This window comes from Arthroderma uncinatum (genome assembly GCF_011692745.1).
Source record: "Arthroderma uncinatum strain CBS 119779 chromosome Unknown scaffold2, whole genome shotgun sequence".
In the NCBI taxonomy this organism is placed as follows: Eukaryota; Fungi; Ascomycota; class Eurotiomycetes; order Onygenales; family Arthrodermataceae; genus Arthroderma; species Arthroderma uncinatum.
The window spans coordinates 3,329,553-3,357,479 of record NW_022983864.1 but is presented as its reverse complement, the minus strand read 5'-3'; the positions used below and the strand labels follow the sequence as shown (position 1 = coordinate 3,357,479).

At 47.8% G+C, this 27,927-nt stretch overlaps 4 protein-coding genes across 4 annotated transcripts; 2 read left to right on the top strand and 2 right to left on the bottom strand.

Annotated features, from left to right (window-relative positions):
- Positions 1–180: 180 nt before the first annotated feature.
- On the bottom strand, positions 181–19,274 carry GIQ15_02990 (Dynein heavy chain, domain-1; the record flags this gene model as incomplete). The annotated part of the gene is made up of 19 exons (XM_033550407.1): positions 181–636; positions 700–13,013; positions 13,084–13,393; positions 13,840–14,130; positions 14,225–14,377; positions 14,442–14,627; positions 14,684–15,194; positions 15,256–15,656; positions 15,709–16,779; positions 16,830–17,006; positions 17,069–17,137; positions 17,189–17,258; positions 17,323–17,381; positions 17,436–18,117; positions 18,172–18,276; positions 18,333–18,598; positions 18,650–18,753; positions 18,803–18,999; positions 19,054–19,274. 19 exons carry the CDS (start codon positions 19,272–19,274, stop codon positions 181–183), a joined length of 17,643 nt encoding a protein of 5,880 aa, XP_033407568.1.
- Positions 19,275–20,076: 802 nt separating this feature from the next.
- Positions 20,077–21,266, top strand: GIQ15_02989 (uncharacterized protein; the record flags this gene model as incomplete). Its single annotated transcript, XM_033550406.1, has 4 exons — positions 20,077–20,291; positions 20,350–20,626; positions 20,691–20,735; positions 20,790–21,266. The coding sequence occupies 4 exons, from the start codon at positions 20,077–20,079 to the stop codon at positions 21,264–21,266; spliced, it is 1,014 nt and encodes a 337-aa protein (XP_033407567.1).
- Positions 21,267–22,879: 1,613 nt separating this feature from the next.
- Positions 22,880–23,958, bottom strand: GIQ15_02988 (porphobilinogen deaminase; the record flags this gene model as incomplete). The annotated part of the gene is made up of 2 exons (XM_033550405.1): positions 22,880–23,613; positions 23,703–23,958. 2 exons carry the CDS (start codon positions 23,956–23,958, stop codon positions 22,880–22,882), a joined length of 990 nt encoding a protein of 329 aa, XP_033407566.1.
- A 780-nt stretch (positions 23,959–24,738) lies between these two features.
- GIQ15_02987 (ATP-dependent protease La 2) lies at positions 24,739–27,668 on the top strand (the record flags this gene model as incomplete). The annotated part of the gene is made up of 3 exons (XM_033550404.1): positions 24,739–25,213; positions 25,285–27,511; positions 27,581–27,668. 3 exons carry the CDS (start codon positions 24,739–24,741, stop codon positions 27,666–27,668), a joined length of 2,790 nt encoding a protein of 929 aa, XP_033407565.1.
- Between the last annotated feature and the right edge of the window lie 259 nt (positions 27,669–27,927).

The window sequence follows — 27,927 nt, the reverse complement described above, 5'->3', positions numbered from 1 at the left end:
ACGAGGGAATCACAAAGGCAAAGAATAGACAAAGACCACAACGCCTAGAACACGGGAAATTGGGGAATAAACGCAGAGATCCAGACCCGTAAAACTCCCATAGTGGATATAGAAGATGTGGGGTATGGCATCGGATGTAAGAAAAAAAAAATGAAAAAGGATCGGGGCAGATATGTACGTCTAAATGGTTGCCGTTTCAACCATCAGTTGCTCACCCTCATCAAGGAGCGTGGTGACCTTTGATAGGTTTGAGATCATGCATTTGCCGTGACCGACTAGCAGCAGCTTTTCGGCGTTCGCAGGCAGACCTAGATATGTAGGCGGCTCTCGCTCTGGCAGTCGGTTCACCCATGCAAGGAAGTCCTGGATGCCGGTAGAGGTTGGTAGAATAAGAGCTTCGTCGTTTTCTACATCTGGGATCAGCCTGTGATCGTCTTCGAAGGCAGCAGGGGTGAGGAAAGTGTCGACGAGTTTGGCAAGGAGTGCGAAATCCCCGGCATCATCGATCTTGCCGCCGTAAGTTTCTGTGATCAACGTGCGGATTAGGTCCCAGGGGATCTTCTGTGGGGCGACGTTCGAGCGGCCTTGGGCGATGGAGGCAACCCAGGTATCGATGATGAATGCAGAACATTCGTACTAAGTCAAAGTCAGACATGTTCCTTTAAATGGTTATAGTTATGGAAAGGGGTTGGAACTCACGTCACTATCATTGAACTCCCAGAAGCCCTTCCATCCAAGGCTGGGCGCATACCGAAGCCTTTCTTGAATAACTGCATGCAGGAACGACAGCAGAAGGTAGAGACGAGCCTTTTCGACAGGTGGGCTCGTTGCCCTTAGGCTCAGAGACGACAGGGAATCCTTCACGTTCGCGCGAACACCAGCTGGTTGTTCATACATCAAAACTCTTGATGCTCTAATTAGGTTCACCGGTATCTTGGGACTTGACTCCATGGACAAAAACAGTCTGAAGTCATTATGGGGCTTGAGTGATTCGAGACGCTTTTCAAGGCTTTGAAGCCAAGATGGGGCAAGATGGACATTCTTGACAAGTACCCAGTTTCCAGTTGCTGCTGCATTGCTAATCGCCTTGTCTGCGCTCTCGAGACCTTCGTTTGAACCCATCGCAATATTGGCGCAGCTCCTGTGCGTTCTCTCGACAAGGCCGTCCACCTTGTAACTTGCATCAAACCCTGGACTAGAACTAAGGGCGATTGGTGTGGTTGACGTTACTTGATCAACAACCTCTTTTAGGTCACCGCCGTGGTCGAGCAAATCTTTGCCGAATACTGTAACGACGAAGCGTTCAGCTGCAGGAACGAAGCGGTCAAGTCGAAGAAGTTTGACAAGGAGTAACGAGCGTAGCTGTTGATCAAAAGCGCTTGTGCCTTCTTCCCAAACATGAGGGATAAAGTTCTCAGCAAATTCTTCGGAAAGGAATGAATCCCATTGTTCTGCCGAGATGTTTGGTAAAGTCGACTTGAAAACTGACATCTGGGCGACCTTTGCCATTGCTGTTTCTCTGAGACTGTTATCGGTAGATATATCAAAGCCTTCGACGGTAGTATCTAGTATCATGTCTATTAAGCCCTTATCCATAGGGTATGGCGAAGCCTGGGCGAGGAGAACAGCCAACGTGACACGGTCCTTCTGGAGTAATCCGAGCGAAGTACGTTGGAAAGCTGCAATAAAGAGGTCTCGCAAGATAATGTTAACTCGTGCGGCATAGTCACGCTCCTGGGCAAGTCTCTTGTTGTTGTGGAGGACATCGTTGAAAATATCCACGAAATATTGAAGAGAGAATTGATAGAAGTGATTAAGGTGGTGAAGCTGCTCGAGGACAGCGAAGACAGCGCTGCAGGATCTTGCGATGATGTCGTATTGCAGCGTGATATTGTCGACTTCTGTCATCACACCTTCAGTCTCGACCATCTTGTTGGAAATTTCCCATGCTTCCTTCTTTAGAGTCTCCAGAGTTTCAATGACATTGTCATCATCAAGGATATTTCCGCGGGATTCGTTCAATGCCTGGAGCAGCTTCTTCTCTAATTGACGAAGATGGATCTTGAATTCACCTTGCACCTTTATAAGGTTTGTTCGGCGCTCATCAACATCTGGACGTTCAGACTTCAGCACCTCATTAAGAGACTGCGTTTGCAAACTGCTTTGTGTGACAGTAAAGTTGACAAAAGTTGTTCGACTGCAAATATCTGGTGGGAATGAAGCCGAGGGATCTCGAGTAGAAAGGAAGAGCTTGAAGGCTGGCGAGAAATCAATTTCCTGTTTGCCGAGTTGGATGAGCACACGACCACCGGTTTTCTGGTATTCTTTGTTGAGAACATGGTTGAGAATCGGATCCAAATGTTCGGCGTCTTGAATAAGTATAGGGTTTCCGAAGCGGAGAGCACTTTCAAGCTGTTTGACAAACGAGTCGTCTAGGAAACTAGTAACAGTGAGTTTCCGGTCTCTATTCTCTTTCTCTAAGAATTCCGTGACACGACCAGAAGGATCAATGATAAGGGGGTATCTGTTGAAGCGTTTGAGAATTATGGCATTTTCTGTGCACAGATCGTCGACGGGGAGAGAATTTCCTTGCCACGACAGCCTCTCGTCTGCATTTGAAAGGTACTCTGTCACCGGGTTATGTGGTTTTAGATCAATATTTGACTGAGACAAGTGATGCATCCAGTCGTCAACCATTGCTTTTCTGAATTGTTGATCATAGAGACCACCATAGGCAAGGAACGCAGCCGCAATAAGAACATCACCAACAAGAGTTGATATCTGTGTTTCGAATGTTTTGCTTCCTTCTTCCCATCGGGACCTTTCTGAGGAGAGACTGTCGAGGAGACGGACGCTTCTGTCAACCTTGAATTCAACCCTAGACATTTCGGTCTTGATGGCCTGGGTTTCGCTAATGAGGGCTGCGTATTCCACCTTGTATGACGCAATACTAGCTTCCAGATCGTTGATGGTATTCTCAATGGCCTGTGCTTCTGCCTTCGTTTGCAATGCTTGCTCCTCCAGCTGGCCCACTTCCTCCCTAAGAGGTCCAACACGGTCTAGGATCGCAGAGTAATTAACCTGCGCCTGCACCCACTGCACCAATGGTCCACAAGCCTTGCTAGCATGGTAAACTCGTTCGTATGTGAATTCGTCCTTAGAAAGAAACTCGTTCAGCATCTTGGTCCGGAGGTGACGGGTCATTTGTCTCTCATTATCATAGTTGACAATGCTGGCAATGAAATCATCCTTGCGAACAATACCCTGAATTGTTTTCCAGGTCTCAACCTTGTGTCCAAGAAGGGTGCAGACTGATTCTAACGCAAGTCTGACACCTGCTGGAGGGTTGCTCATTGACCTAACTTCAGTAAGATGCTGTTTCTTGATGTTGCTGACACTCTTTTGTGCCTCAAGAACCGCGGGTTCGGCATTTGCAAGGTCGTGTAGCACAATTTCTTTCCGGCTGGCAACTTCCTTCTCCTGTTTCTCCAATGCTGTCTGGATCTCGAGAGATGCCGATTTGCGCTGTTCAGCTTCACGTTGGTCGGCAACCATTCGCTGAAGTTTTTCGTTCGCTTCAGCATCCTTCTTTTCAAGTTGGTTCTTTTTCTGAGCCAAGCTAGCCCTTAAATCTCGTACTTTGTCAACAGTGTCTCGAAGTTTCTCAAGACCCACGTTAAGATGTCTTTGCTGCTCTTCTAAGTCTTCACGCTTTTCATTAAATAGCTTAACGTAGTGTGCCACGAAGTCAAGGTAGTGACGTGGAGTAAGGAAGGTGGACCTGTCTTGCTGCTTTTGTAGGCGTTGGTTGAACCTGTGTAGGGAGTAATGAACGTAGACCATAGCGTTGACCACAGTATCACGGTGAGAGGCGGGTAGGGAGAGAGCACGGTATGCGACGGGTATGCTATCCGGGGCAACGAAGCTGGGTTTGTCAAGGTCGACTGATTGCGTAAGTTCATAGCCTACTTGGTACAGAGCTTGGTCAGACCAGTCTCCCATCCAGTTGAGAACACATCGGTTGAAGAGCGCAGGACTTGTAGCAGCCTTGGATGATAAGCCATCTTCAGGGGGGTTCATCGTAAAGACGACATGGAGGTTGTTGACAATTTGTTGAGTGAACCATTTATAAAGCTCTTCTTGTGAATCCAGGAGGAGTCCTTGTCGCTGTGCGCCCTCTTTACATGCGGTCATTAGGGAAGCAAATTCGTCACCCTCGAACAAACCAGGGACCTCAGCATTGGCAAGCAGCGTATTCATTCGTTCCAAGAATCCGGAGTCCAATACGTTCGCTTCGTCCATGATGAAGCAAATCTTTTCGCCCTTGCAACCGGCTCTGCGAAGGACACTTCTAAGGTCTTCGTCAAAGTCCTCGCCCGAATATTTTCCATGCACTTTAATTTGGAAGACCTTAAGACCGTTCATCCAAGCAACGAACCTAGACAAGGTAGTCTTGCCACTACCGCTTACTCCAATCAATATAAGATGACCTTGGGGTTGGCGGAATACTCTGTCAATGCGGAGAGCGTGCTCCAGAACATCGTTGAAAAGCACGAGCGGAACATCGACCTCCTCTTCGCAGAAAGTTCGTAGTCGTGCCTTGACAAAGTCTCGTAATTGCTCTTGTTCCACTGGAACATAATTCTTTGAAAGCCAGTTAGAGAAGAGAATTGGCGAGCTCAATGCAGCATTATCGTCGATATTAGGGAAATGTTCCAGAGCAATCCGTTTGACAGACTCAGCAGTCCACTGTTGTTCACTTTCGTCCACCAATCGATCCTGGAATAGTCGGAGTGCTTCGTGAGCCCAAATTCGGACAAGACCTTCAATAGACAAGGTTTCGAGTGGCTTTATAGCCTCGTACACACCACGAACCCATCGAGTAAGTTCTCTGGGGGAGTAAACATAATGCGGCTGAATCTTTGTAGTGAATCTAGCTTGAGACTCCAGATAAAATTGCACCATAGCCTTTGTGAGAGCCTCAGAGTATCCTCGGAGCATGGGGATAATCTTGAGCACTGCAGAGTTGAATGTGCCATAGATCTGTAATAAGGAAATCTCTCCAGGATAGTCAACCATAACTAATGGCGCGTGTCGAAGGAATCGTTCGCCTAATGGCGTTCGTCCTGCATCCGTTGGAGGGTTACAAGCACCCACAAATTGGATTCTATCAAGAGTGATCCAGGTCTTATCCGAGGTACGCCAAAAGCCGTTCTGCTCAACAAGCTGTCTTAAGAACGAAATTGCACGCTGAGTTCCATATTGATCGCGTGCAGGAAGATTGATTTCGTCACAGAAGACAACCAGCCAACGACCGATTTGGCTAGGAGACATTACCACACCATTCAACGTCTTCTTATATTCACAGTACTGCTCGAAGGTTTTGACCAGCAAGTCTGGTGTAGTAGCACTTGAAAAGTTGAGCCCGACAACCTCCATGTTCGGTAGCTTTCTCAGAGCAGAGAACAATGTCATGGTCTTTCCTGAACCTGGTGGGCCGCAGAGAAGCAGTGGTTTATGTTCGGCAAGCCAAGAATACAGAACATCCTCGTGGCGAACTGTATCCAGCGTTGGAATTATAACATCTGTCTGTGTAACTGAATGAGTATTGATCTCGATTGAGGGAACCTGAGACTGCCAAGGGGTCCATTCCGCCTTAGGTAGGGACACATCATAATCTATAAGCGATGCCGAATCACCCAACATTGGGGTATCTGAGGTAGAGAAAGCAACAACATATTCTCCAAAAGTCTTTCGCTCGCCAAGAGGGCAGTCGCCAGTTAGTGACCATACAAGCGCAAGGAGGAGCTTCTTCGACATATAGGATTCCGCCTGTTCGGGGTCCAAGGGAAAATCGACATGTTGGATGTTGTACTCAAGGATGTTTCGACAAGCTTTGTTTAACAGGCTAAACAAGGTACCGAGAGCCCGGATATCGCTGTACTGCATTATGTGGGTGTATTTCCTGGCTTCTTGCAGGGCGTTGAGTATGACATCGTCTCTAAGTAGGAGTTCCCCAAGGAAAGTTGCCACTGCTCCTTGAGTTGCCAGAGTTTTTGCGGACGACTGCCCGGCTGGTACGCTATCATCATCCAAATCCTCAAAAGTCTTCGTCTTAAGGGACTCAACATAGTTTGTAATCATCATGGTTGAGGTAACAGTATCATCATTAAACCATACCATACCACAACGACTGACAGTAGCAAGAGTGGCATACTTGAGATTCTCGACCTCGAACATGACCCTGACATTTTGAGGTAGATTGAGTCGTTCTCCATTGGGTAGGGTAAGGAGCTTGTTGTCGTCTAAGACACTGTTGAGATTCTCGACCCATTCGGGATCAACATCACCATCGAACACGATCCAATGGCGTTTGGAGTCTTCACCACGAAGATTATCTACAACCTTTCTGAGTATACCAGTGAAGAGACCGTCTGTCCATTCACGTGTGGTGTTATCAAGATTTCCGTACAGAACTTCCTTGGACATGACCTTGGAGTCGATGATGTGAGAAATGCCTTCGATGCCTTCGACGCGCTGCAGAGCTTGCAGGAGAACCTTCCATGCCGCACTCTTTCCAGCTCCTGAGCTTCCTACCATCATCACACCATGATGAATGCTCTGGATCTGGTACAGTTGTAAAATTTTCGCGATCCAGATGTCTGAAGCGACAAAATGATTTTCGGCGGCAATATCCCGAATTGCTTGGGTGAGTTTCTCGAAATTAGCGGGGACATATTCAACGCCAGGGAAATCGTTAGCTTGGATTTCCATCAGAGTCTCAACGTCTTCTCGAATGAGTTTTGGTGCAATCGTCTCCCGAATACTCTGAACAATAATTTGAGGCTCAATGTGCTCGTCCGGCCCAATATTTCCATTCGAATTTGCAAGACGTAGACGTTTCAACCCGCCGGAGCTTACAAGAACGCTCTTCAGGGCACGAAGCCCGAAATCGTAATGAGCCTGTTTTGTGAGACGGCTCGCGCAGTGATCGAAAAATGGTACGGTCTGTCTAGAAAGTGGCTTTGCTTGCTTGAAACCTTGAGAAAAGAGCATAACTTCTGCAATGAGCTCTTTATCGGGTTTGGACATGGCGACACTTCGGAAGAGTTTCTTCAAGTTATCCGGCAGATTTGAACGGCCTGCGTATCCAGGATTCATGGTAATGAAAATTCCAGTGTTCATGTTAACTCGGAGTTGACGCCCTACAAGATCAATCTGGGCTTTGGTTTCGTCTTCACTATTTTTGAGGCCAATCTGGATATTTTGGATTTGCTGTGATACTGCAGATAGGATTCGTTCCTCCAGACGATTAAACTCGTCGAAACATCCCCAGGCGCCTACCTGGCAGATACCCAGGAAGATCCTACCCATTGCTTGGAAGTCAAATGTATCATCACAACAGAACACAAGAGTAAATCGACCAAGCTGCAAACCAAGAGCCTTCACAGACTCTGTTTTACCAGTTCCAGCAGGCCCATACGGCGAACCACCCAACCTTTGGCATAATGCTTGTGTAAGGGTCAAGAAGCATCGATCCGTCAGTGGGGTTCGGACGAGGCGTTCAGGAACACCTAGGTATTCAAATCCGTAGCTCAACTTCGCATTCGCCATGTGAACGTGGAGACGTTGCAAGAAATCGCCAGTCGGCTGGTAGACGTATCGCATTTGCAGCAGCCATAGGTAATGAGTTGGAGAAGAAGCGTTAAGTTTCATTAGGTTTGCGATTGCATCTCTTTGGTGAACAAATTCGGTAATCAAATGCTCGCATTTCTTGCGTGTGATGGGATCTAAATCACCAAGGACAGTAAGGGCAAGAAGATCAAGGACTCTCACTTCAGCATCATATAATGCCGATAGTCCATCGCCGCCAGCTTCAAGGACTTTCTGGACAGCGTTAGTCCAGACTACCTGGCTACCCAACACTACTATTTGAGCTGGGTAATTGGCGATGTAGTGTTGGAAAGCAGTAGGATCAACTTCTGGGCCGCTATAGATGGGCTCAAACTGTTCAATTGCCTCCGTTAGTAGTTCGGCCAATGTCGATTTCATGTTGTTGTCCAAGGCTGTAAGCCAGTCGTTTATTCTTGGCGTCTTCACCAGCGAGACCTCACGTTTGAGCATGACTTCCTCTCCCTCTTTCGAACTGACTCCGATGATGTTTCCATCATCGTCAATTAGAAGGCCAGAAAGCCCAGCAAACATCTTCTTGAAATGCTTCGCAACTCGGAGAGTGTCGTTGCTATTACCAATTATTTCAAGAAGATCCTCATCTCCGACGAAGTAGAAACGTGGGAATGATACACGTTCCTTTTCTAAATATTCACCCAGCGCCTTTTGAATCTTATGGAGTAGCTCGGCTAACCTTTCAAGCGACTTCTGAACACCCGTGATGGCGAGAACATCTAGAATGAGAGGTGATTTATAGACCTTTTTCATAACTGCGAAGAACTCAGAGTTGATGTTTTGAAACCTTCCAGATTCAAGGGGCAAGAGATGCTTGATGTCTGCGTTCCCAGTAAAGACACCTTCCAGGTATACCCATTGTCTCTGGACGTCAATCCACACATCGAAGAGGACGTGTACCCTGGTGAGTTTGTCTTCCCACGTTGTGGCTTCTTCTTCAAATTCCTTGAAGTAGGGAGAGTGTCTCATAGCCTGAAGAGAGTTCAAATTTTCACTGCACTTAGCAAACAAATCGTCAAACCCACGTATCAGGCGACATTTATTTTGATAGTTGACAAGGTCCAAAGTGTAGCTCTGCCAGGTTTCACGAACACTTCGCAAGAACTCTTCCAATGCCATCTCTCCTTGGGCCTGTGTAATGATTTCTCGAATTACGGTTTCGCTAGGCCCAAGTTGTAGATCCCAAACATCCCCAAGGGTCATCGATATCTGTGAGAAACGCTTGCCGGGTTTGAGGGCCTTGAAAATCTTTTGCCAATGGCGCTCACGAACGGCCTCAGATTTCATGTCGGACAGCAACGGGTTAACTTTTAGGAAGCCGCGGAGCACATTCTGGATATGTTCGAAAGCAGCGTATTGGCGCATTCGGCTGGGCATTTCCTTGGTCATCTTGATCAGCCCATCGAGAGACTGACGAAGTTTACGCGGTTGGATGCTATTCCACAACGTATCCCGTAGTTCGTTTAAGCTCTTCCAGATTGTAGATAGAGCAGCCCATACAGCCATGAAATCTTGCACTTCCTCAAGTATAGCAGCAAGTGCAGTTTCGGGGCTGCTAGGAAGGTCAAGGGCTTCCTTTGCTTTGGACACCATCTCTGATTCCGATTGCAGCTTCTCGAGGCGGGACTGGAAATAACTGAGTGTAGCAGATGCATCCTCTGGAGGCGTCGATCCGGAGACAGGCTTCTCTTCGTTCCACTGGTTGACAGCTTCGGCAATCTTCTCATTGATAACCCTATCTTCCGCAGATATCTTTGCTCTTAGAGCATCAGTCTGGTCCTGCACGGTTTTACTTCGGCGTTCTAATATTTCGTTTAGAGCATCCCATTCCCCAGAGACCCGATCGGCGGGTAGCCAGTCGTTAGGAGCCTGGTAACGTTGACGAATGAGGGTAGCTTGGCCTTGCAAGAATAGGTCGATCTCAGGTTCCCAAAGCTTCGCTTTTCGCTTGCATTGTTGAACAATAGTGATAAATGAAACGGCTTGGGCGGTAGAAGAGGCTTCTAGCGATTGGCCCTCAAGGTCTCGACGTGCAGCCTCAAGTTCAGCATGCACATCCCGCATACGGGTTCCAAGCTTTCCTGCAAACTTAAGCAGAATCTCTTTTTGCCATTGGTCGTATTTTGCGTTGACTTTGGTCTGGACTTGCTCGTAATCTATGCGAACATTTCCAAACGATCGGCGGACCTCAGAGGTATCGAATGTTCCACGGCTTTTGCGAATCTCATGCAGAAGTTGCAACCACTGAGATAGGTCCTCGCCAAGAATGTCATAGACATGGGATGATTGAAGATCCCATAGCGACTGGAACTGGAGCCATTTATCTACGTACTCTGAGATTTCCTCCAATCGTGTTTCCACAAGCGAGTACACTTCACTCAATTCCTCAGAGCAATATTGAGGGATGGCAGAGAAATGGGTCTCTGAATAAGAGCCATTGTCAGCATGAATTGACATCTTATACCGAGAGGACTTGATTTTTTCCAAGTTACAGAGAACGCCAACCCATTCATCGAATTGCGCGAACCACGAAGCTCTAGCATATTCTAGCGGTGGGTCCAGATGCATGACTTGGTTTTTCATTGAAATCTCGTGGAGTGATTTCGGGAACTGGATATACGAGGTATCCAGCTCCTCTCCAGTGCCATCAGTCTCTGTGGTGGGGGAAGCGGTGGGTTGCTCATCCCCGGCGTGTTGGAAGGATGCAATCCAGCGTCTAAGTGCACGTCGTAGCCGGTCTTGGAGAATCGTTTCAATTTTGTTGTTTAGGTGCGCAACCCAGTATCCGAGATTCGCATAGTTCTCGAGATTGAGTTTATCAATGGCGATTTGAATCTTATCAATGCGTTCGCGGAAGACAGCCACGTCATAAGGACAGGTCTTGAGGGTGAGGATAGCTTTCTGAATCTCATCATCCATAGTCGTCAGCGTAGCAGTCTTCGATTGCAATACGGAAGTAGAGATTGCGAATTCGCGAACAAATTGAACATGCTTGCTTTCGCCACGACCAGATCCAACAGAGGGGTCCGCTGATCCATTCGCAAGGCCTTGCTTGACGTGTATCTCATATGAATGGATGAATGATTCCCAACGGAGGGGAAGGCCCTTTACTATCAGCGCCTGGACGTCGTTTTTATAACCGTTGAGCAGAATTGCAGACTGTGACATAGACGCGATAGTTCTGATCGTCTGATGGAGAGTTCGCACACTCTCCATCAAACTAATCGCAAACGGATAGACACGTTTGGCCTCCTTCGATACGCTAGTGATGGCATGTGGGATTTGAAAGTTAAGCCAAACGAGATTCCGGACCTCCTTGAACAGAGCAATGATTTGTGCATCGAAGTTAACTGCTAATTCGAGCGAGTTTCCAGCCGCTCGATTGCGAGAGATAATGAACAATCGGCCAGATATAGCAATGTTTCGTCGTTTAACGTCCTGTACCCAGGCTTGGAATACCGGTCGAGTGTCCAATTTTTTGCGAAACATGTTACTTTCAGCTTGCAATTTCTGTCCATCTGCATGGAGATCCCAGTCTTCACCAAGGACGTCTTCGACTTTTCGCATGTAGCCATCCAGTTGTCGTTCGATCTGCCGGGCCCAGATAATGGCTCCTGAAACAGGTGGCAGATCTCGAAGCTGTGCCATTGCGTGGGCTTCTGAGTGGCCATACTGCTGCTTGAATCGTTCGTGCAATGCCGCGATATCCTGCTTTACGTTGTCGATGAGCTTGGTCTGATACTCACCAATTGCGCTTCTAATCTTCGGCCGTACGAGCAATGCATTAAATTTAGAAAAGACTCGGAATTTTTCGTTTGCATTCTGAGCTGTAGCAAGTTTGTCACGGAGCCGGGCAATCATCAAATTTTCGACGCGGGAAGTGCGCTCGTTGTAAGCAGATTCCGCCTGGATCCATGCCTGGGTTCCTTCTGGGCTGACGTCGAGAACGTCCACATCCTTCAGCGCATTATACGCTTGAGTAACTTGTTCCACGGCATCCACATCACCAAACTCTTCCAGGGCTGTCGAATTATCAGCTCCAGCAGAAAGCGACGCAGCTCCTTGGTTCGATTTAGAGCCGAGAACATTTATAATAGTTCGCTGGAGCTGTTCGTGGTTTGTGCGGAATGTGTTGATAAACTTCAGTCGGTCCTGGGTTTCTGCATGTTTTGGTTTAACCTTAATGGGAATAAACTTCTCATTGCGTCTTCTCATAGCATCACGGGCAACGTTGGTAAACTCTTTGATATTCTCGTCCCAGGTTCGCCAGACGATCTGGGCGGCGCGCATGAGCGAGTGGAATTCCGTATAATCATAGTGCATTATGCTTCGCCCAGGAATCAGTTTATGGATTGTCCGGTCCAGGTCTCCAGAAATCGCCGCAACGAGAGATAGGGCACGTTTGATCGGATATGGACAGATGCGAAGCTTCTTGTTCAAGTGAGAGAATATGAGGTTCAGAGCTTCCTGTACTTTCTGGATTGATGTTGCTGACTCTAGTTCATCGAGAGGGAAATCACGGAGAAGCTGGTTGTATTTCTGCACCGTTTCCATGGCTTCCTTCAAACCAGTGTCTGCCGAAAAACTGAGCGTAGTTGAATATCGCTTCGCGTGCCGAAGAACTTCCATAGTAAGCAGTACTCCGTCGTCACGCAGGGCGGTCTCGATACCCTCGAGGGCAGACTCCATGGATAGCCAGAAATTTATCTCCTGAACTGCAGAACCGCTATCAGGGTCTCGGGACATTTTCGTGATACCTTGAATCGATTTTATCCACCCATTCACGTTGTTTTGTATACTGTTGATAACAACATGGTTGTCTAGGACGGTCGGGGGAACCAGTTCGACTGAAGGTTCAAGGCCCCGGGCTTGGGCTTCGTCTAAGGCGGCCTGGACGATCTCGTGCAATGGCAGGCTCAGCGCAGGTATTTCGATGTTCTGTTGAAGATGTGACAAAGCAAGCTCCAGCTCTGCAAACTTCTGTTTTGCGCGAACCTCTCCAGTCTTAGAGTCGGTGTCATTTCTACCTTTTGTACCTTGAGTGCCGTCATGCCCACGAGTACATGCTTCGTAGTACGGCGACAGCCCATGGTGGACGAAAGAGTATATAATCTCGTACGGTGAAACCGGTGGCCCCTGTGAGTTTGTCGAATTGTTTAATGAGGAGAATCCTGGAAGTGTAAGGACCTGGATCTGAGAGTAGAGAGGGATGGCTGGATCGATGGGCTGCCCTGGCTTGAAGAATGCCATGGCCGCCGTTGTGGTCGGCGATATGGACAACTCCGAGCTGAGAGTGTAGACATATTGAGGATGATGTACCGCTAAAGCTATGCACCACCGTCCAAGTTAGCCAACTGCCAGGTATCCATCTTCTCTTCCTGTGATTCCGGCACTTACAGTCATCCTCTGTTCCGTTCGTCTGTTCCGTTCCAATAGCATCTTTATGTGCATAAAGAGCTATCTGTGCCTCAGAGGCGAAGCGTCCGCATCTCTGGAGAGTCTCGGAGTACTTTGCTTGTGATAGTAGACCTCCTGTACTTTCAAGGTCCCTTCTCAAAGCCCCGAGTGTTCCTTGAATGACGTCCGCTAGGTAGTGAAGCACAACCTCTGGGTCAACAGTCATCGAGGCCGTCGGCGAGGGGAGGCCATTCGACGCTCCTGGAGAGGCGACCTCCATGCTCGTAAACTTATAGTACGTGACCTGGCGCTGTCATCGAGATTTATGGTAGGAGTAGGAAGGTTGGATTCGTAGGAATCATCGACCTAATATGCGGTGGTCGTGACGTGTCGTCGTCTTGCGGGGGAGGAGAATATGAGCTTAACAGCTTGGGTTCCAGGTCTTGCTGGATATCATCTATCTTGGGCTCCAAAGCAAGCGTCCAGCTTCACTTTTTTGCTCGACGCGGCGTGTTTACTGGGTCATGTGATTCCGGGGGTCAGGGGTAAATTACAGGCTAACTTTACTGATGACTAAGCCAGGGCAGGCCGCGAAACATGGTAATTTCCAATCTTAATTTCAACCTTGGAAGCTCCGACTTTTTGCTGCCAACTCAGGGGCAAAGTGAGCACTTGGCGACGGACGTCCTCGAACCTGGCCTTAACAAGAGTGATAAGAAGAGACATGATTTAGACGTCTAAGGGTCTGCCTTCTACCTCCTCAAGGATCTCATCTGCTTCCTGTTCCTGTTTCTCACGGCAGTCACATTTGTACTGTGCTCGGAACTCCGTCGCGGTCAGCTCGGACAACACCTTGAGGGCATTCTGGCTCGCCTTCAGTTTGGCGTAGCGGGGAGACGATGCCAGTCCTTCAGCAACAATATCATTGTGTACAAAGACTGCGGCCAGGGCGCGTGTGGTGAACTCGTCAATAGAGGGAATTTCATCTGCTTTCAATGCATAGAACGTGCACCCAAAATCTACTGCGAGTCTCGTGTGCAGGAATGTCTATTAAAAAAGGTCAGCCAAACTCAGATAAACTACCCTTATATCCTCCTGGTAGAGGCCATGTCAGAGGTACAAGAAAGCAGGGGTCACGCACAATCGGATGTTTGTTGGCGAACGTGTCGTATACAGTCATGTCTTCAAAGTAATGTTGAATAAATCGCTTGAAAAAGTCCTCAACGACATCAAAGTTGAAATTTGAATCCACGAATATTGCCCCAAGGTATGCTTCGACGATATCCGGCAAACACTATCCAGGTACGTAATATTAGGGCCTTTGCTATTAAAACCTAGGGGACATATAGATAGCTTACCTTGGGTGGTTCATTCGTATACGTCCAGGCCTCGAGGTTGCCCCCCATTCGTATCTTCATGGCCTCCAGTTCTTCGGCGTACGCGGTAATTTGGCCTTGGATCGGGCTATCGTAGTAGATAAGGTGCACATGAAGATTAAGGCTTACTGCGACTGAACCAAGGAACTTGTTGGATACCATCGCCATCTAATTACCATATCAGTACCGCATAACAGCAGTCGAGGAAGGGGAGATGGAATCACCTTATGCTCCGTGAGCCACTGGGGATCCTTATCTGGGTATCGTGAAAATAGGTGGTTTACGCAGACCATATCAAGCAACGAGTCGCCCAGAAACTCCAAGCGTTGGTAACAAGGCACGTTCGCCCATTGAGACGGATACGAAGAGTGCATGAATGCGGACCGCAAGAGTTTTGGGTATTTGAAATGATAGCCCAGCTTTGTCTCGATCTGATTCGCAACGTCAATCTCAGAAGCACTTGCAATAGCCGTTTGATAAGCCGGCAAAGCGTAAAGCGCCGAGTAGCCAGCCCAACTCTCCACGCAATGATTATCGCTGTGAACAAAGATCGTAACAGCTTTCGTGGCCATATCGAATTTGTGAACTGGACCACCGGCCAAAAGCGATGCTCCGATTAGAGCTTCACAAACATCAGCAATGGTTTTATCGGCAAGTGCATGCATTGGTCCGGAGGGTTCCTCTTTTGGAGCTTTGCCTTTAAGGAGTGTTAGGCCCTCTGGGTACCATGCTCTTCTATAGAGGTTGTCAGCATACCAAAAAACAAAAGGTTGTAAGAGGAGATGTATCATTTTACCGTGAAAACGATCTGCTGCGGATAAATTTGAAAATTTCCAAGGGTATTGCATTGTTGAATAGGTTCTGGTTACAGATCAGAAGCATTCGTTTGACGTGAAAGTCATATTCATTATTGTCTGGATTCATAGCGAAGAGCGAAATCGACGTTGCCATCTTTAAAAAGCAATCTCCTAGGAACTCAAGCCGTTCATAATTCTTTCCCATTCCTCGTTGGAATTGAATTTGTTCCAGGCGATGCTCTTCCATGTTGTCCGAGTCCTTGGTCAACGCCTCAAGGGCGAGTTCAGGGTTTATTTGCAGTTGCAGCTTTTCACACGCTTCCAGTGCAATGAGGAATGATTCTATTCGGCTAATCATCGCTGGGAATACAAAAGCAAAGGCAGCGACAGGTGCAGGAATCTATAAAAAGTCAGCAAAGCTCTATGTCCAGTATATCATTCATTGCCCATACCGAAGAAATTTTTAATGGCTCTGGGCAGACATAATAGTCCACAGGGGGTTCTTGTTTATTTTCATCCCTATCCAGGAAGTTTCGGCGGAGCTTAACGAGTTCTGCATGCAGGACAGGCTGGTCCCAGTTGCACTTTTCTAAAAATTTAACACTCGTTTTCTTATACAAACTAAGACAGTAGTTCATGAGATTGTCTTTATGTCTGCGGTAAGCCATGGTTTCTGGAATTGGATCTGTGGGTCGTCGGGTTGGGTCTACTTCGAACGAAAAGTAGCGATACCTCCCGTCCCATTTATCCACCAGGAACCGATTTGCTAGAAAGTCGTCCGGCATCCCAGGTGACCATTTAAGCTCTTCAGTGTCCCGGATATATTGTAGCATTTGCCAGTCAATTATGTCGGCAGGGTTAGGGTTTGGGAGCTGTGCTCTAAAATCCCGTTTTGCAGGGGCAAGCCAGTAAGATACCAAAGATGAGTCCTCTTCATAAATTTTATGAAAGACATCCTGGAAAATCCGAAATGTGAACTTAGTAAGAAGATCTAGCTCCTCGGGTGAGGCGTTGAGCCCCGGTTCGAGTCTCATGCTGCTGCCTGCGCACACCTTATTTTGTTCTAGGTATAGAGGAAAGGAGGGGAAATTTGGCATAGGCACTCTCGTTAAGAGCACAAGCGGATGGTAATCTTTCTGTAGGTTCTCAGAATTTGAGAGTGAGAGGACCGTACCAAACAAGATGCTTGGAGTGACACCACGATCTGTCTCCCATGCCGCGGGCTTCGATTTCATTCTATACTGGTTGCTTTTCTTTGACGTGATAGCCAGGCGCGCATTTCTCATTGCTGGTAATCGTTTATGGTATGTCGAAATGAAATACTCATCAAGCAACCCGTTTTTCCGAAGGACAAGACATGTTTCGAAGGCGGCTGACTGTTTCGCAAGAATCTTCTGTGAGGCAGACTTACCAGTACATCCGCGTACTGGTGACTTTTCAGGGAGGATGGCCTCGCAGATGAACGCACCATCTTTAGGGTGAATCACGTAACTGACCTGGGCAGAGAGCTCCTTTTCATATTGCTGTCTCCTATTAGCTTTATCGGCGAAATCTCGAGGTTTTGGCTTCTTACCAGCGTGCTAGCATAGTGTGCAAGTACGGCGAGTGACGAAGGGTAGGTTAACTTGGCGCCTGTACTTTTGATCGTGTAAGTCTTCCGCTGCCGCTCTTTGTCCATAATCGAAACGTCTCCGAGTCCTTTTAGCAGTCTATCCTCTGGTAGGGACCTGCAAAATCGGGCCATGACTTCCTATGAGTAGAACCTCAGAGTTAGCTTTCTGTAACTTATCTAGGAGCGCGTCAGTTACAAACCTCTGCACGGCGGACTTCTTCGACCGCAGATTCATGGATTAAATTATTACGCTCCACCATGTGCACAAACTGATATCAAGTTAGCGTAGGCTATGATAATAACAGGAGCAGTATTCTCACTGTCGAGTCTGTATGTCTCGCTCTACCTCTGCTTTGAATATACTGAATGAGAGTAGAGTAAAGATCGAACCTGATATTGTGGTTAGCACTGAGATTAGCTATTTGTACTAGTAAGTACTCTCATTCACTCTTACCGAACAATGAGATTGCAATCTTGAATATCAAGCCCCTCCTCGGCAACAGATGTAGCAAACTAGTGATGTTAGAGTCATTGACGTTGAACATCAATAGCAGGGTAGACACATACCAGTAGATTAATCTCTCCCTTTCTAAATGCTATCACATTTAAAAATTGTTCACGGAAGGAGATATCCAACCCACATCTGTCACCCCCAGACCGAACACCAACCAATAGATTTGGTCGAATGTACTGTGATCCAATTTTCTTAAATAAATCTCTTAGAACCCTTGCTGTATGGCGCTGTGCTGTAAACACAATGCATCTGGTATCTGGATTTTCTTTGAACCGCCGCAGCAACTCCTCTTGCAGTACCCGAACCTTATGGCTTAGAAGTTCTGGATTGGCAACTGGGTCGCCAAACTTATGGTCGCGAATCAAAGCTCCAGCAGCACGTATTCTCTCAGGTATAGTCTCGCTAGAGGGATCACTAGGCAAATTTCGCAATATTGGCCGGCGTGATCGGGCTTCTAGCTTTGGCAATGTTTCTTCACTTAAACAGTAGCTCCATACCCAGTCAGAGCACCAGCTTCCTAAAGTAGAGGATGTCTCATATGAGAATTTAAATATTTTCTCCAGCGCTTTAATATCACCAAACTGTTGACGAAGCTGACTATGCAGCGGTGTCTTAAAAGGCGACTCAAGCCAATCGTACTCCCAAGTCTCTTCATTTGGTCTCGCCACAGAATGTCGCAGGAGTGAAAGGTTTGAGGCAGTGGCAATCTGGCTATCAAGCATAGTCTCGAGGGTTCTGGATTTATCCATTAGTTCGGTCCTATGGTTGCAGATAATCGTAACGACCTACTTTGCGGCGTTCACAACGTCAACTTTTGCATCCACTGGAGATGCTGTCATTCCAAATATCTTTGGCCTCTTCCCCGACCCTCTCATATAAAAATCCTTTATAATCCTATACAGATCATTTAGTTTCATGGGCCTAAGCATGAGAATGTTAAACCCTCGTACCTCGCATAAGGGTGTTCTTTTTTGGCATGATGAGCCTCGTCAAAGATCAACAGGTTGATTTGGTCCATTCGGATGAAAGAATGCAACAGGCATTGATGAAGCACTTCGGCAGTGCATACAATTACCATATTTCTCTCGAAATGGCCCTCCCAAGTCTCCTTGTTCCATAGATCAGTCTGCATTGCACCACAAAATTTGTCTATTTTATGGGGTATATTATTTTGCAGCACTGCCGCCTGTTGATAAACGAGTGTAACACTATCGACCTGCCCTAGAGTTAGCGTACAAAGTTTTGGGATTTATTCAAGGAAACAAACCAGGAAAAACGAGATGCGATGCGGTCTTCCAATGCTGCGATCTGTCAATTCCTGCTCTAGTACATGCTTGAGAAGAAGAACCGCTATCAGCGTTTTGCCAGACCCTGTCCAATAGTCAGTATGAATCGATACATTTAATATCTAGAGCCATACCAGTCTCGAGGACAGCAATCGTATTTCTCTCCTTTGCCTTCTCGAAGAGCTCCAGCTGGTATTCACGGGGATCATGAATGATGGAGGCGTAGTCCTGTTTGGCAATTAGATTTGTCATTGATAGTTGTGTATCATCTGTGGCCTTTATCACAGCCTTAATATCATCTGCTGTAACAGCTTCAGCGCGTTTTGATAACCTAAATTGAACAATTAGAAACATATCAGGGACTTTTAAGTAAAGGATTGCGTACAAGGCCTTGAATTTGCAATCGAGGACTCGCCGTTTACGGCTTGAGGAAGCTTTACTCCGCTCCTCGACTTCATCTTCAATCTCAGAGCTAGCTGAATCGCCAGATCCATTTTCAACAACAGGTTCAGGGGTGCGTATATTTTCAGGAACCTTGACGCTATCCCCATTCAAAATGTTGACATTATCTGCCATGCCCGCATTATTATCTGTATAGCACACCATTGCGTCAGTGTCTTCAGGGATTTTAAAGCATGAGAGTAGGTGAGCTGTAAAAGCTAGTTGTGATCAATAAATTGTTGGTGGTGAGGGTATCTCCTATAGCGAAAACAACAAGTAGTAAAGGTGTGTTAGTTCAATTCACTAAAGTTCACAGGAAGTGAGAGAAACAGCCGTGTTCTACGGCAACTCCCGTGTTTGCTGGAACATGCCGTCTCATTCAAGTCCTGGTAGTGAAGAGTATACTGAAGTTTGCTAAATTTAAGACAACGTTCACAGAGAGCAAAGAGCAAGCATATACAAAGAAGTTGGGTGGTACTTTTCTTTCATTGTATCATCAGCTCTATAAAGCATATCATGTTGCATCAAAAATGAGTAGATATCAAGGGGGAAACATATAATATGGCCGTTGCTCAAAGATCCATGTTGTAGAGAAGTTGACGTGGGGGAGTATTGAGGTTTAGATAAACATATCAAAAAAGATATCCCATCCCATTTTGCCCATACACACTGGTATTTCTTAGTTATTTCGGAACAAAGCTATCAGCCTCAACCGTCAGTAAATACAGCTTATAGGATATGAGGATAGTAAAGTAAATAGAACAGGATTGGATCCGAACATTCGTTTAAATCAAAAACTTCTGAGGTTATCCCCCATTTAGAGTTTGTGCCCAAGAACCAGGTCATGTGATATAAATAGTTAGTGGAAGGTTTCTTGCATTAAATCGCGATATTATTTTGGTCTCATTAGCAATTACTTCAGAGGAGCCATAATCTTTAAACAACCTTGGAACTGTCAAGTGTAACAATGAGCAGCTCCCCCCAAAACCTCCAGTCCTGCCTTGCCTCCGCAAAGGCGCAAAAAAAGGCCCTGGAAACGGTCGCTGAGACAAATAGCCCCGCGTTCCGGGAACAGCTCAATAATGCTATATCTGCCTTTGAGCAATGCCAGAAGCTCATCCAGCAGCTCTCATTGTTTAGCCCCAATGAATCATTAGAAGACGTGACTACCGGAGATTTACAGTATGGAATTTAATTCGACGTGTTTTGGAGCGTAAGCTGATGCCGTTGTCCAATCCAGGTTTCTGACAGTGCCGTATCTTCTCGCCGAATTACTCCAACGATCTTATGGTGCGGACAGGATTAAAACCCTTCAGCAGACGCGCGAGGAATATGAGAAATATTTGGAGTCTCTTGACCAATATGGCCTACTTTCGCCTTCGGACAAAAAGCTCTACGAGCAGTACCTTGAGCAGCCAGACTCGTTCAGTCTTACTCCCACTAACGACGTATCAGCTCGCAGACAGGTGAAAATAACCAGGTTTAGGGAGGAGAAAGAGTTAAAGCAAAAATTAGAGGTTTGTTTAGCTATATAGATATTAATTACTCGGAGGCTGTGGGTCGCTAATGGAGAAACTATAGTACCTTTCACAAAACAAAGATTCCCAGCATAACGATGAAGACATAGTACGGCAAGTATACCTCGCGGAAATTAACTTCTATACACACCAAACTTTTCAGTCATTGGATATGTTGTCGCAGGAGCTATCAATGCTTAAAGCGGCTCAGTCGCTACCTCCGGTCCAGAGAACAGATGAACGCAAACCAGGGCTGTCGGATGGGAAAGAGTCTGGTTATTCTGACCGTCTTGATATGATTGGTTCGCAGCCGGGTCGCGGTCAATATAGCGGAGTGCTGTTAAGCAGAGACGGGAAGCCGCTTCAACCGTTTACCCTGACTAGTCGAAGAACAGACGTTCAAAGGGGCGTGTTCCGGTCGGGCCACAACCTTCCCACGATGAGCATCGATGAATACCTGGAAGAGGAAAGGAGAAGAGGCGGAATTATAGAAGGTGGCGGCGAACAGTCGGGGATTCCAAAGGAAGTTGACGAGGATGATTTTGAAAAAGCTGATGAGGAGACTATTAAGGCGAGGGCCTGGGATGAGTTTACAGAGGCAAATCCCAAGGGTTCTGGCAATACTCTGAATCGAGGCTAGGCCATTCCATATTACACTTTTTCGTTGGAGTGCTTATCTCAGTCCTGGCGGTTCCAAGGGGCACGAAATATTAGCCCTACTCCTCACAGAACACAATATAAAAACGGATACATACCCGACGGGGAAAGTTTTCCTTTTTCAACTCTGGCCATTTTGTCAAGGCTAGATCGAGCAACTCGCGGCCAAGAATGTTATATGCCTTGAGTATCGAGTTAGTCTTCGTTGAAGAAGGACTTTTTTCACCTTTCAGGCTGTACTGACCTTGTCTCCAAAATGGAGTCCGTCCGTGAAGTACCCCTTTTCAAAAGACTTTGCACCAGGCATTCCTGACCCCGGAAGCATATTGTCAATGTCCAGATGATAGAATGCGTCGTCCTGAGATGCGCCTTCTATCCTACAGACGGATTTTGTGATTGAGGACCAAAAATCCAAGACGGCTACCCGGTCCGTTTTGGCTTCAAACTCTTTACCGATCTCGACTATTTTCTTTGCAAACGTTCGCTTTGATTCCCACGTTCGATGTCCGCGGCCCTGCAGTGCAACGATGCGCAGGATATTGGCCGCATCAGGGTTATCCAGCAGAGGTTCTCCGACTGGAACTGGGACATTGACAGGAGGCGGAGAAATGAGGATCACCCTGGTGCTCTGGGTGGCAGGGTCGTCTAGGATGGTGTTTACATAATAGCGGATATGCTCTTCGTACTCTGGAAGCGGGACTATGGTGCTGCCCATGGACAGGCAGGCGTCGTTGGCTCCCAGGAAGATGGTGATGAACAGAGGTGCCGGCTGTCCTCTGGTCTTTATAGCACCCATAAGGGAGTCGCTAAACGGTCTCCGGAGTGTCCTCGTCGTTTGTCTGTTTACGTGAGATGACTATCCTCTTGATACATTCTTGCATTCATTAGAATCTCCTCAAAACGTACCCTGAGTACCCTATTCTCAAGTCAACTCGATGTCACCCATGTATACTGTGACTATATCCGTTGGAATCTAGTATTTTAGATGCAAATGTAGGATGAACGCTTACCTTCGTTGACAACCTCCACCCTCTCATCGTAATATTTCTGTAGCTGCCACCCGAACCCGGTGTCTTGTGCATAGAAGCCTCTTTCGGTTAGGGAGTCGCCAAACAAGTAGATGCGCGGATAGTCACTAGGCGTGACCTTCTCAGGCCTGCCGTCTCTCCGCCAGTACGACCGAAACGACATCGTCAGCTGTAGAGCTCGCAAGTATGGTTGATCGCAGCAAGACCTTCAGCGGCGCTGGCTCTCTTTAATATGGCGGGGCAGGGGAGGAGGAGGAGGAGGACGGATCCCGCTACGGGAAGACGGACGCGATGCGGGTGTGCATCCGGGGTTGGGATGTCTCGTTCTAGGCCAGGCCCTATGCCTGCGGGTGCAGCGCCTGCATCGTCCGTCTACGGTCCGTCGCTGTGTGGCACGGCGTGTTCTACGCTCTTTTGTTATTCGGGCGCAAATTACGAGGCTAATCGTGTCTAGATCGGGAACGAGACAGAAGCAGTGCTACTCGGACTTGATAGATCCCCCCCACGCCCCTGGCGGCGGCGAGTATCTAGGCTCAAATCTCAAATTAAAAATCGTACACATAGAATATCACCAGGCCTTCTTCTGCTTAATAACCTCTAGGATCTTCCCGGCGCCCTTTTCGACCATCTCGTCTGCAACAGCCCTGCCAAAGGCTTCAGCCTGCTCGGGAGACTGGACGTCGCCGTCCTTTTCAGTTTCCACCGCGTCCTTGCCATCCACGCTGGTGACTATGCATCTGAGCCTTAGCATCTCCTTCCCGCTGGCATCCTGTACCCATTCTGTCTCTACGCCAAGGGGAGCGCTGCATCCACCCTCGAGCGTCCTGAGCAGGTTCCTCTCGGCCAGACAGGCAAACGTCGCCTTCTGGTCTCCTATCTCACGAAGCATGTCGGCCATCTTGTCGTCGTCGGCCCGGATTTCAACTCCAAGCGCCCCCTGGCCCACCGCATGAAGCATCTGGCCGCTTTTGGAGTCTAGGTACTGCGAAATGCGATCTCCGTGCCCCGTCCTGAGTAGACCTGCAGCTGCGAGTATGATGCACGTAAACGGGCCGTCTTCCGCATCTAATTTAGCCAAACGGGTTTCGATGTTGCCTCGCACATCAATGACTTTGAGGTGTGGGTAATGGCGGCCTAGCTGAGCTGTACGACGGACAGAGGAAGTTCCAACCACCGAGCCTGCAGGCAGCTCCGCAAGTGTCGTCTTTGGCTGGCCTTTCTTGACGACCAGGGCGTCCCTCGGATCCTCACGCTTCATGATCGCGCTCAGGACGCAGCTCTCTGGAATCTGCGTGGGGACATCTTTTCCGCATTGAGAGAGACGGGTGTAAGCCATGTCAGATTCTCATGTAGACTGGGCCACTGCTAGAATGGAAGGGATCGTTACGTACCTTTTAGAGAATGCACTACGAGATCTAGCTGTTTCGCTAGTAGCATCTCCTCGAGCTCTTCCGTCCAGAGATTCTTCGACGTGAACTCGCGAAGCGGGGTAATCTTGTTCAAATCGCCAGCAGCATCGCGAGTATGGACATTAAACTCGCAGTCCGGCCATCTCGCGACCAATGCTGTCCGGACGAGCTCTGTCTGCACCACAGCCAAGTTTGACTTGCGCGTCCCGATAGTGAACGTCTTGCGCGCGGAGTCCATATTGTATCGAGCGTCAAAGCGGGGGATGAAAAGTAAAAGAGAGTAATGAGGCGGACACCAGACGGGAAGCTCTTCTATCTATATAAAAAGCTGCTAATATAAGGAGTGATGCTGCTAGATATACTCCGTACTAGATACTGCTATCCGGTCAAGAGCTGTTTAAAGAGATAGATATACAAAAGGCGAAAGATCGATAAGTTTCTGCCAACCGTTGCCGCCTCAAGGTTTGGGAACATACTTCGAAGTATATAAAAACCACCAGCCCCTGTCCCTGTCGCCCACCTCGACTCTCACAAACGGCCCAGCTGGCCGTCCAGCCTGCTCTGAGCTCACAAACCTCCAAGCCACGTAACTAAATAGCTCGACCGTTAGCTGAATAATGAATTTCATGGCTTGCTCGATGTTTCTTCTGCTCCTCCCGTGACATGTGACGTGCTTACTCAGCAGCTCATCACGTGAATATCTTCAACGCCGAAAAGGGAAGCTCGGCTTGGCAGGTAACCTCGGCATCTTTTTTCTGGCCCTCAAAAACCCCCAAGGAAGGGAAGAAGAACTTGGCCCATAAGACGAACAGGACGCCCTTGACGCCGGTATACTTGAGAAAGAGTGGCATCTCCCGGTTGCGTACCGGCCTTTAGTTGATCCTATTCGATATTAGTTTTCTCTTGTTATCGTTTATATCTTGATATTAGGGCGGCGGAATAGAACAACTTGCTGGGACTTGATCAAAACAACAACCCCCTTCGTGCCGTAGCTTGTTAGTACCGGTGGACCGAAGGGATGGCCTCCAGCAGCGGTAGACGGACGATGAAGGTGCCCTTGATACCTCTGGGTAGAGACTCGGTCCTTCTGCCCAATGTCAACCTGCGAATCCCGCTCTCCGATCGCCCAGATATCCCGACCCTTCTGACGGCCTTGTTCAGCAGACATGCAAAGCAGCGACAGAACACTACCCCGATCCTCGTGGGCTGTATCCCCATGAGCTCGCCCTTCCTATCGAAAGACGGACAACTTCTGTTGAGCGATGGGGACAAGGAGAGAGCACGGTCGATAGACGACGAGCCACTCAACCCTGCAGCGGCCGGGGTAAACGACCTGTTCCGATATGGCACGATTGCAAAGGTGGTTGGAGTTCAAGGCAGGGCGAATGCTGAACCCTTCTTGCTCGTTGAGGGAGCAAAGCGGTTTTCCGTGCAGAAGATCCTGAAGGAGAAGCCGTTCTTCGAAGCGGAGGTGTTGGTATACGACGAGCCTGGTATGTAAACCCCCCCTGTTATACCAAAAATATCCATGGTAGTCATTTCTAATGAGGGTATTCTTAAATAGTTCCACATGCCATTGACCCGGAAATTCCTGAACTGTTCCAGCAGCTTAAACAGCTCTCTCGCGAACTCCTAACTGTCCTGAGGCTCGCCTCCGTTTTCTCTGCCTCGTCGAACATGTCACCCCTGATTGCTCGACGATTTGAACTCTTCATTGCTAAACGGGATATATCACAAGCTGGAGCACTGGCTGACGTTATTGCTGACCTGATCGATGCTGGCTTCGAGGAGAAACTTCGGGTTCTCGCCTCGGTCGAGTTGAAAGAGAGGTTGGAGCGTGTTATCGAACTACTAACAAAGGAGGTCCAGGGGATGAGGAACAACATCAAGGTGACGACATTCACAACCACCACTTTGCCTGCAAATATGGGAGTTGATATCAAACAGCTCGATCCTCGCCAGCGAGAACTCTTTATTAAACGGGGTATGCAAATGAATATGCCTGGTGCTCGAGGCAACGGTGGTGGAGAGGACGGAGAAGAGAAAGAACCCAACGAGATAGACGAACTCCAGCAAAAGCTTCAGGAAGCTCAGTTGAGTCCAGAGGCTCAGAAGGTTGCAGACCGAGAGATCAAAAGACTTCGCAAGATGAACCCAGCAAACGCCGAGTACGGAGTTTGCCGCAGCTATCTAGAAAATATTGCGGAGATTCCCTGGTCTAAGGCCACCGAAGACCAACTAGGCCCGGAAACCCTCACTCGGGCCAGAAAGCAGTTGGACAATGACCATTACGGATTGGAAAAGATAAAGAAACGCCTTTTAGAATATCTTGCTGTTCTAAAGCTGAAGCAATCTTTGAATAACGATGTCGAGTCACAGATCACTGAACTGTCAAACGATCTCACTGCAAAGGATAACGCTACCGAAGATGACGACGACTCCTCTTCGATTGCCGAACGCGATGCTATTGAAACCAAGCTACAGTTCCTCAAGTCCAAGCGTATGGTTGATAAATCGCCGATCTTACTTTTGGTTGGCCCTCCTGGGACTGGTAAAACTAGTTTAGCAAAGTCCATCGCTACATCCCTTGGCCGCAAATTCCATCGCATCTCCCTAGGTGGTGTCAGAGATGAGGCTGAAATCCGCGGTCACCGCAGGACTTACGTTGCAGCCATGCCTGGACTCATTGTCAGCGGCCTCAAAAAGGTCGGGGTTTCTAACCCAGTCATCTTGCTTGACGAAATTGACAAGGTTGGAGGTGCAAACTTCCATGGAGACCCATCGGCTGCCATGCTGGAAGTCCTTGACCCTGAACAAAATCACACATTCTCTGACCATTATATCAATATCCCTATTGACTTGAGCAAGGTGTTGTTTATAGCCACGGCGAACTCATTGGAAACTATTCCTCCACCATTGCTTGACCGTATGGAAACAATATACCTGTCAGGCTATACTACCGTCGAGAAGAGACATATTGCAAAGCAGCACCTGCTTCCAAAACAAGTTCGAACGAACGGTCTCTCTGATGGCCAGGTCAAGGTTACGGATGAGGTCATGGACAAGATCATCACTTCCTATACTCGTGAATCGGGAGTACGCAATCTTGAGCGCGAAATAGGCGCCGTGTGCCGCTTCAAAGCTGTCCAGTTTGCGGATGCCAAGGACTCTTCTCAGCTTGATTCATATAACCCTAATGTGTCTGTCGACGATCTTGATGAGATATTGGGCGTTGAACGTTTCGATGAAGAAATCGCCGAGAAATTGGCCAGACCAGGCATAGTTACTGGCCTCGTTGCATACTCTTCAGGTGGCCAGGGCAGTATCCTATTCATTGAAGTGGCCGACATGCCCGGAAGCGGAAGTGTTCAACTCACCGGAACACTAGGTGATGTTCTTAAAGAATCAGTTGAAGTGGCCCTTACATGGGTCAAGGCTCACTCATATGAACTTGGGCTGACTCAAGATCCGAATGAGGATATCATGAAACATCGCAGCTTGCACGTCCACTGCCCATCGGGCGCTATCCCCAAGGATGGACCGTCTGCCGGCCTTGCCCACACCATTGCCTTGATTTCGCTTTTTGCTGGCAAGCCTGTTCCGCCGGAGATTGCTATGACTGGTGAAGTTTCTCTCCGCGGGCGTGTAATGCCCGTTGGAGGAATCAAGGAGAAGTTGATCGGTGCTCATCGAGCGGGAGTCAAGACTGTGCTATTGCCGCAGCAGAACGTTAAGGATGTGAGGGATGTTCCCAAAGAGGTTCAAGACGGCCTCAACATTGTCTACGTTATGTATGTTTTATACCACCCCCATTTCCATCTTTCAGTGGTATTTGTTACTAACATGATTCCAACTTCTAGGCATATCTGGGATGCCATCAAACAGATTTGGCCAGACGGTCATTGGCCTGGCGAACAGCGTCATCCAGTATTCGAGAGTCGGTTGTAGATTTATACTTGGCGGCTCGGTGTTGGTGGTCTACTGCCGCTTCAAGCTTTGTGGTATGAGTATATGGAGTAAGCAAGTGGCGATATACGGACGGAGTTGGCACATTCGCCCAGGGGTTCATCATGATCAGATGAAGATTGCATGGCATATTTCGGTCCTCTATTCTTTTTTTTCGCCCGTTTCAGCGATTAATCCGTTTTATCTTTTTCCCATTTGTATATTTAGCAATGCATTTTGAACATTAATTGCATAAATTATC